Source organism: Nansenia antarctica (assembly GCF_963989245.1).
Source record: "Nansenia antarctica genome assembly, chromosome: 14".
Lineage (NCBI taxonomy): Eukaryota > Metazoa > Chordata > Actinopteri > Argentiniformes > Microstomatidae > Nansenia > Nansenia antarctica.
The window spans coordinates 7323060-7333059 of NC_137684.1; the positions used below are offsets into that span (position 1 = coordinate 7323060).

A 10000-nucleotide genomic window follows, 5' to 3' on the forward strand; every position below is an offset into this window, starting at 1 on the left:
GAGGGGGGGATGAGAGAGGGAGTGGGGGGGATGAGAGAGAGGGAGAGGTGGGGATGAGAGAGAGGGAGAGGGGGGGATGAGAGAGAGGGAGAGGGGGGGATGAGAGAGAGGGAGAGGGGGGGATGACAGAGGGAGAGGGGGGGATGAGAGAGAGGGAGAGGGGGGGATGACAGAGAGGGAGAGGGGGGATGAGAGAGAGGGAGAGGGGGGATGAGAGAGAGGGAGAGGGGGGGATGAGAGAGAGGGAGAGGGGGGGATGAGAGAGAGGGAGAGGGGGGGATGAGAGAGAGGGAGAGGGGGGGATGAGAGAGAGGGAGAGGGGGGGGATGAGAGTACAGGATCCTCAGCAGCTCCGTGCCCTGGGGCGCACAATGACAATACACATGGGACCAGGTTCACACACACAGTATGCATGCATGCACACGCACACACACACACACACACACACACACACACACACACACACACACATACACACACACACACACACACACACACACACACACACACACACACACACAGGGTAACTCATGAATTGAGTTTTACCAGAAGCCACTGCATCTTAGTGTTTGGGTCTTTGAGCTCCATGATGGTCTCAAACACCACGTTGGTGTCTGCCTTGGCAGTGATGTCCTCCAGGGCCTTCAGGACCTTGACCGTCTGGGTGAGAGGAGGGAGAGGAGGGAGAGGAGGGAGAGGAGGGAGAGGAGGGAGAGGGGGGAGAGGGGGGAGAGGAGAGGAGAGGAGGGAGAGGAGGGAGAGGAGGGAGAGAAGGGAGAGGAGGGAGAGGGGGAGAGAAGGGAGAGGAGGGAGAGGAGGGAGAGGGGGGAGAGGAGGGAGAGGGGGGAGAGGAGGGAGAGGAGGGAGAGAAGGGAGAGGAGAGAGAGAAGGGAGAGGAGGGAGAGAAGGGAGAGGAGGGAGAGGGGGAGAGAAGGGAGAGGAGGGAGAGGAGGGAGAGGAGGGAGAGAAGGGAGAGGAGGGAGAGGAGGGAGAGGAGGGAGAGAAGGGAGAGGAGGGAGAGGAGGGAGAGGAGGGAGAGGAGGGAGAGAGGGGAGACAACCATCAAATACAAAATATCTACAGTACCAGTGAAATGTTTGGACACACTTCCCCATTCAATTGAATGGAAAAGTGTGTCCAAACCTTTGACTGGTACTGTATTCTATACTGCTTTACATAATGTGACACAGAAATGTGTCCATCAGGGGAGGTTGGTGGAGGTAGAAATGGGAGGACGGTCTCATTGTAATGCATGGAACAGAATGAGGAATGGTATCAAACAGGCTATCTTTACACATGTTTGATACCATTCGTCATTCCGTTCCATGCATTATAATGACCCCGTCCTCCCATTTCTACCTCCACCAGCCTCCCCTGGTGTTCCATCTTTACCCTCTCTGGACACTTTCAGCAGATGGCTTCATTCATTTACATTTCTGGCATTTAGCAGATGCCTATATCCAAAGGCCTTACAACAAATACATTTGTCTAAGTAAGTGAATCATCTGTCATCAGTCATTGTAAGAAAAAGTAATCTATGCTAGGGGCTATTGGCAGTCACAGCGGTAGAATAAGGAAGAATTCCTCTCTTACTTTATTTTAATTTTAATTTTAATTTCTAGTAGATCAACTACAGGGGGGTAGAGGGGAGGAGGAGGTCTTTAGGAGGGACAGTTAAGATGTAGCCTGAAGAGATGGGATTCACAGAAGGTTCTTAAGAAGAAATGTATTCATTGCTATTATATAATTCATACAGTATATATTCATGTATATTAATATATATATATATTATATAATAATTTTTGCTTTGTGTCCTACATTTCAATATAATTGGACTCACCCACTGCTGCTAGCTGGTGGCTATGGTGATCTTCAAATGAACAGCTTCTTAAGGAAATATTTACATTTCCTAAAACAGTTCCGATTCTTCCTAAGAACATTTTGAGGAATTGTACTTCAGAAACATCTTAGGAAAGTTTTTTTCTATTTTTTCTTGAGAAAGTTATAAGTTCATGTTTTTTTTTCTTTAGAAGATAACGCGTGAATGAAATAATAGAGATAATGCGTTCCTTAATTTTCCCTTGGGGATCAATAAAGTACCTCTCTCTCTATCCCTCCCCCTCTCTCTCTCTTTCTCTCTCACTCTCTCTCTCTCTATCTATTCCTCTCTCTCTGTCCCGCTCCCTCTCTCCCCCTCCCCCCTCCCACCCTCTCTCTCCCTCCCTCCCTCTCTCTCTCCCTTCCTCTCTAACTCCCTCTCTCCCTCCCTACCTACCTACCTCTCTCCCTCCACCCCTCTCTCTCCCTCCCTCCTCTCCCTCTCTCTATCCCTCCCCCTCTATCTCTCTCTCTCTTTCTATCCCTCCACCTCTCTTTCTCCCTCTCTCTCTCTCTCCCCCTCCCTCTCTCCCTCCCCCCCCTCCAACCGTCTCTCCCTCTCTCTCTCTCTCGTTCCCTCTCTCTCCCTCCCTCCCTCTCTCTCCCTCCCTCCCTCCTGTCCCTCTCCCTCTCTCTATCCCTCCACCTCTCTCTCTCGCCCTCCCTCTCTCCCTCCCCCCCCTCCCACCCTCTCTCTCTCCCTCCCTCCCTCCCTCTCTCTCCCTCCCTCTCTCCCTCCCTCCCTCCCCCTCTCTCTATCTCTCTATCTATTTATCTCTCCACCTCTCTCTCTCTCTCCCTCTCTCTCTCTCCACCTCCCTCTCTCCCTCCCCCCATCCCTCCCTCTCTCCCTCTCTCCCTCCCTCCCTCCTCTCCCTCTCTCTCTCTCTCCCTCCCTCCCTCCTCTCTCTCCCTCTCTCCTCCAGGTAAGCAGATGTGTGTGACAGGAAGAGGCCCCCACCTCCACCTCCTTCATCTTCATCTCCTTCAGCTTCTTGAGGAGGCCTCTGAAGTCAGTGAAGTGGTGCTGGGCGCAGAGCCTCTCGTAGTCCTTCTTCTCTGCTCCTGACAGGATCTTCAGCATCTCCTCCTCCGTGGGCGGCTTGTTCTCCTCCTTCCTCCCCGCAGGGACGGCCCTGTACCACGGATGACAGCTGTCAGAGCCTTCACACAGGTGTGTGTGTGTGTGTGTGTGTAGGGGGGGGGGGGTGTATGTGTGTGTGTAGGAGGGGGGGGGTGCATGCATTTATGTGTGTGTGTGTGTGTGTGTGTGTGTGTGTGTGTGTGTGTACATTATCTTTAGTACCTCCCCCACTATAGGGGACTTTCTTTCTACCCACTGGAACATTTCTTCCACAACGTGAACATTGATATCTCCCCTGTCGGTATGTCAAAGCCAGGTTGTTATCAATGTTGTGTGTGTGTTTGAGACTCTCCTCCACAACAATACAGCTTTTTCTAATTTCTTCATTTTCTTTTTTTAACTCGTGGAATCGGGATTGTATCTACTGTAGATGCCTTTCACACACACACACACACACACACACACACACACACACACACACACACACACACACAAACACACACACACACACACACACACACAGACACACAAACACACACACAGACACAAACACAGACACAGACACACACACACACACACACAGACACACACACAGACACACAAACATACACACACACACACACACACACACACACACACTGCACTGTACATCCATTTCTGCTTGAGTGGGTAGGTGTACAGTATAAACGTGTATCCTTACCGTTTCTTCAAGAGCTTTTTGAAGTCCAACGCTGGATCTAGAGCAGCACAAACACAGCTATGAAATGCACATTGAGAAATGATCTGTGTTTTGACCTTTGACATTTTCTCTCAGCATTTTGGGGTATGATAACCACCAGATAACCAGACTCACTCTCCGTCACTATGAGGGACATGGAGTAGATGGCGTCTCCGTGGTCGTTGGAGACAACGCACTTGTAGACGTCAGCATCCTCCACCGTCAGGCTCTGGATCTGGGCGTGGACAGACAGACGTCATCAGAGTCACTGTTGTATTCTACCACCTGTCTAACTAGGAGGACGGGCTGGTTGTATTCTACCCCCTGTCTAACTAGGAGGACGGCTGGTTGTATTCTACCCCCTGTCTAACTAGGAGGACGGCTGGTTGTGATGTATGGAATGGAATGAGGAATGGTATCAAACACTCTAGGGGTAGTGGTGGTCTAGTGGATAGTGAGTTGGACTTGTGATCAGAAGGTTGTGAGTTCAAATCCCGCCTGAAACCACACCACCACTACTAGTGTGCCCTTGAGTAAGGCACTTAGCCCTCAGTTACTCCAGGGGGAATGTCCCTGTAATTTGTAATTGTAAGTCGCTTTGGATTAAAAGCGTCTGCTAAATGTCACAATTAATTAATTCATTAACACCAGGCCTGGTAGGTGTGTGTGTGTGTGTGTGTGTGTGTGTGTGTGTGTGTGTGAGTGTGTGAGTGGAGACACAGAGAGGCCTGGTAGGTGTCATCATTAACACCAGGCCTGGTAGGTGTCATCATTAACACCAGGCCTGGTAGGTGTCACCATCATTAACACCAGGCCTGGTAGGTGTGTGTGTGTGTGTGTGTGTGTGTGTGTGTGTGTGTGTGTGTGTGTGTGTGTGTGTGTGTGTGTGTGTGTGTGTGTGTGTGTGTGTGTGTGTGTGTGTGTGTGTGTGTGTGAGTGGAGACACAGAGAGGCCTGGCAGGTGTCACCATCTGGCTGCTTCTGCCTATCCTGTGTTCTGTGTTCTCAGATGCTTTCTTTTAGTTGTGACTCATGTTACTGGTTTTCCACATCAGGGCATTCCTGAAATAGTTTCTTTTTGTAAACAAATATACAGAGAATAAAGATTTAAACAGAATGTGTCTATAACCAAAACACTGATTTATACTTAAGGAATGTTTGGTAATAAAATAAATAAATGTTTCTATATGTAACCCCCCCCCCAAACAAAAACAAAAGAAAACAACAACAACAAAAACAACAACAACAACAACAACATGGTCTTCATGGTACATTACAGTTGGTGCTACAGATTAATATTAGGTAGTCAAAAGAGCAGAAGCAAAATATATTTAAAAAAAACAACCATAAACAACAGCCAGCTCTCAGATCATTGGTGATGAAGAGGAGGAAACGAGATGAGGGAGGCTGGTGGAGGTAGAAATCGGAGGACAGGCTGATTATAATGCATGGAGTGGAATAAGGAATGTTATCAAACCTATCCTCTGATTACTACCTCCACCAGCCTCCTCTGGTCTGTGTTGTATCAGCAACTTCTCCCCAGGGCCCCAAAAACCTTTTTTTCTAAACGTTTAATCTAGAAAAGAACTATCCAAATTCTCTTTTGCTCTCCAGGACCAGTCAGAGCTGGCTGACCAGGACCAGTCTGAGCTGGCTGACTTCCCCAGCTATACTCAACATCAGACAGATACATCTGATCCTGGAGAGCAAAAAAGAATCGGAAAAGCAAAATAGAATTCTGATCCAGATTAAAAGTTTTGAACAACTGGGGCCAGGGCATTGTTAGGGGCGACATTATCATGCAGTATTCAACACGACCAAAGGGAGGCAGTATAGCACCATGCTAGGAATCTATCTAAAAAATAAAACAGTTTTAATGCAGGAACTTAACAAGCATCCGTCACCCATGAAAACAGATGGCTATATGAGATGCATATGTCAGCACCCACAAGTTAATTGCTTTATAATAGCTATTTAAGCTTCACTCAAGCTCTACGGCTGGGGTTGGAGACAGCACTAAATCTACTTCCCAACGTTTACAGACAGGCTCCTGACGGTGGATTATAGATATTTTTTCATCTAGTCTAGTTTTCCACATGATGCATGAGGTCCTGTGTGAGCTGACAGCCATAAGGTGGTGTAGTCTTTAGTTAATAGGAGGCAGTTAAGAGACAAGGAGCATCCTCCTCATGCAGTGAGGATCTGGAGCTCCTCCATGTTAAAGCCTGGGGGGTATTCCATCAACGTCGCTAAAGAAAAATCCAGGCCTGCGAGATTTACCAAAATAAGCCTGGATTTTCCTTTAGTGACGTTGATGGAATACCCCCTTGTTCTGAGGCATTTGTCTTGTGGTGTAAGTGGAGGCTCCATGGAGCCAAAGTGCCAATCCTGCCTAGATTCAATGCCATTGCGTATTATATGCCAGTGGAGGCTGGTGGAGGTAGAAATCGGAGGATGGGCTTATTGGGATGCATGGAATGGAATGAGGAACGGTTACAATTACAATGAGCCTGTCCTCCGATTCCTACCTCCACCAGCCTCCCCTGGGGGGTATTCCATCAATGCCGCTAAAGGGAAAATCCAGGTTTATTTTGATCAAATGTCACATTTTCATTTAGTGACATTTATGGAATACCCCCCTGGTCTCTGGAGGCTCAGTGAAAGAAGGCAAGCAGACACATGTTTGATAAGTCTCGCGAGAATCGAGGATTGAGGATCCAATCGCCTGAATTGTCCTTTAGCGACGTTGATGGAATACCCCCCTGAGCTATTGGACAGGTGCTAAACAACAACAACAACCAAGATAGAACTAACAACTATCTGAAAAATGACTCATGAAACCCAACGTTCCTAGTTCAAGGTGTTACAAACATCTCTCTAAAACAGTCGAAAAATCGGACAGGTAATCGCCCCAAAAACACTAGGGACTCCTTTCCTGATGGAAAACTGCAGGTGAAGCTACATGAGGCTAGCTGGGTTAGCTACATGAGGCTAGCTGGGTTAGCTACATGAGGCTAGTGGGTTAGCTACATGAGGCTAGTGGGTTAGCTACATGAGGCTGGCTGGGTTAGCTACATGAGGCTAGTGGGTTAGCTACATGAGGCTGGCTGGGTTAGCTACATGAGGCTAGCTGGGTTAGCTACATGAGGCTAGTGGGTTAGCTACATGAGGCTAGCTGGGTTAGCTACATGAGGCTGGCTGGGTTAGCTACATGAGGCTAGTGGGTTAGCTACATGAGGCTAGTGGGTTAGCTACATGAGGCTAGCTGGGTTAGCTACATGAGGCTAGTGGGTTAGCTACATGAGGCTGGCTGGGTTAGCTACATGAGGCTGGCTGGGTTAGCTACATGAGGCTGGCTGGGTTAGCTACATGAGGCTAGTGGGTTAGCTACATGAGGCTAGTGGGTTAGCTACATGAGGCTAGTGGGTTAGCTACATGAGGCTGGCTGGGTTAGCTACATGAGGCTGGCTGGGTTAGCTACATGAGGCTAGCTGGGTTAGCTACATGAGGCTAGTGGGTTAGCTACATGAGGCTAGTGGGTTAGCTACATGAGGCTAGCTGGGTTAGCTACATGAGGCTAGCTGGGTTAGCTACATGAGGCTGGCTGGGTTAGCTACATGAGGTTAGTGGGTTAGCTACATGAGGCTAGTGGGTTAGCTACATGAGGCTAGTGGGTTAGCTACATGAGGCTAGCTGGGTTAGCTACATGAGGCTAGTGGGTTAGCTACATGAGGCTAGCTGGGTTAGCTACATGAGGCTAGTGGGTTAGCTACATGAGGCTAGCTGGGTTAGCTACATGAGGCTAGTGGGTTAGCTACATGAGGCTAGCTGGGTTAGCTACATGAGGCTAGTGGGTTAGCTACATGAGGCTAGTGGGTTAGCTACATGAGGCTAGCTGGGTTAGCTACATGAGGCTAGTGGGTTAGCTAGATGAGGCTAGCTGGGTTAGCTACATGAGGCTAGTGGGTTAGCTGCATGAGGCTATTGGGTTAGCTACACGAGGCTAGCTGGGTTAGCTACATGAGGCTAGTGGGTTAGCTACATGAGGCTAGTGGGTTAGCTACATGAGGCTAGCTGGGTTAGCTACATGAGGCTAGTGGGTTAGCTACATGAGGCTAGTGGGTTAGCTACATGAGGCTAGTGGGTTAGCTACATGAGGCTAGCTGGGTTAGCTACATGAGGCTAGTGGGTTAGCTACATGAGGCTAGCCGGGTTAGCCACCTTGAGCACGTGCTGTTTGTTGAGGCTGTCGTAGAAGGTCTTCACTCCCTCCGTCATCGGCCGGCCGCTGGCCCTCTCCCAGGTCACGGTGGGTTTGGGGTTCCCCGTCACCTTCACCTTAAACGACGCCTTGTCCCCTGGAAACAAACGTGGAAGCCCCTCAGATCAGATGGGGAAACAGGGTGTGTTCGTAAAATACGCTCTGAGAGTGCCGGAGCGCACCCGGGGGGGTGCTCTCTGACCGTTCGGAAATGAACTGATTTCAGATGAAACCATAACGCTCTGAGCGCTCAGAGCAGAGTTCCAGAGTGTATTTACGAACGCACCCACAATCTTCTTGGTGCCTCTTATGGCGCTTTTCCACTATCGGCCCAGCTCGGGTCGGGTCGGCTCGGTTCGGCACGCTTCGGCACGCTTTTGAACAGTTCTGGTTTTCCACTGTACACAACAGACCAGGAACGAGTAGGAGGAGTAGGAGATAGTAGGCGGAGTTACGCGTCATAAAAGCGCGCCATGGTGGTGACGTATATTTTCACGAGACACAACACAGCCACAACAATAGCAACATGGAGGAAGCTATCGTATACTTTTTCCTCGGCATGTGGTATATTATTAACTGTGATTTTTTTGGAGAGAAAGAGAAAGAGAGAGAGGAAGCTATGTACACATAATTAAACTCATATATAATCACATAATCCTATTTGACTAATTTCCACCTAAAATCCAGACCCAAACTAAACTGCTTATAAAATCAATAATATAAACGCAATATATTTATATATTTTTTATATATTTAAAGAAATTAATACATTTTATTAGTTTATTAATGAATGATTACATTTATTTTTGAATACATTTAAAACATTTTTTTATTTAATGCAATAAATAATAAAATAATCAGATGCAAAAGCACGATGCCGTTTGATAGCACCTTGACGTTTCGTGTGTATATGCTCAGATCATAGTTCAGAATAGCATACTATGGGGATAAAGCATACACTAATGAAATAATAATGAGGTAGTTAAGCAATTAAGGCAGAATTTGGGTCCAATTATCACCCCACGCAGGTTAAGAGGTTTTAACTACAAGGCTGATCACTCTATTGGATGTTGAATTCTGCCCGTCAGTTGTATTGAACGGTAAGTAAATGTGTTATTGAATTTTGTTTAAAAGCCTGTAGGAGTATGGCCTTTATTCAGGGTTGCCAGATGGGATTGACAATTTCCAGCCTAACCACAGTCTAAAAACCGCTAAATCCACCAAAAACTAGCCCAAAACCTAGATTGTCAGAATACCGCTAATTACTATTACCATCTCCCTAAACGTTACCAATGATGTTTGTAATTTTAATTTTATTTTTTTAAACTGCACATTGTGTGTAGCTACTAGAGTGTGTGTTTTAACTTCACACATTTTGTAACTTTCAGGCACTGACATTTTAATACCGCTATTAACTAAATGCTATTTATCCAGCCCAACCACCCAAATGCTTTTTTCGGGCCCAGTGTGATCAAAGGTAGTCCATCTGGCAACACTGGCTCCCTTGAGGCCTGCGTGGCCATCAGTGAATGCTAACACCCAATAAGGCCACTCTGCAGGAGGCTACTGCATATGGTGACAGCTTTGATTGCACTACCAATGCGCCCCGTAATCTAGAACGGGTTCAGTACAGGTGCAGCCACTAGAACGGGTTCAGTACAGGTGCAGCCAATCCACTGGGAATCAGACTCAAACACCAGCTGTGTCTAAAACAGGCTGTAGTCTACTCAATGCTAGGCTAGCTAGTAGTTAGCCAGCCAGTGGAGGCTGGTGGAGGTAGAAATCAGAGGACGGGATCATTTTAACGCACGGAACCCGTTCCTAATTCCGTCTCAGGCATTCCAATGAGCGCGTCCTCCGATTTCTGCCTCCGCCAGCCTCCCCGTGCTGCCCTGCCTCTCTCTCTAGAGGTCAGTAACAGTGAAGCTAGGTCAGTCAGACTGTATGTTATTTTCGTAACGATTTGTGTTGAGGGGAAGGAGGGGAACGGGGGGAGGGGGGGGGGGGGGGGGTGATTTCAGAGTAAAGGCACATTTTTTCTGTGAAGCCTATCGACCCC

At 47.9% G+C, this 10000-nt stretch overlaps 1 protein-coding gene across 1 annotated transcript in view; it reads right to left on the reverse strand.

The window, feature by feature from the left end:
• Positions 1-10000, reverse strand: part of LOC308169802 (immunoglobulin superfamily member 22-like) — a gene marked incomplete at both ends in the record, with an annotated part of 49365 nt that overhangs the window by 37471 nt on the left and 1894 nt on the right. The window contains 5 exons of the mRNA XM_080544548.1: positions 547-660; positions 2840-3014; positions 3663-3699; positions 3816-3915; positions 7902-8038. Coding sequence (XP_080400674.1) covers positions 547-660; positions 2840-3014; positions 3663-3699; positions 3816-3915; positions 7902-8038 — 563 coding nt within the window. The remainder of the gene's footprint in view (positions 1-546; positions 661-2839; positions 3015-3662; positions 3700-3815; positions 3916-7901; positions 8039-10000) is intronic.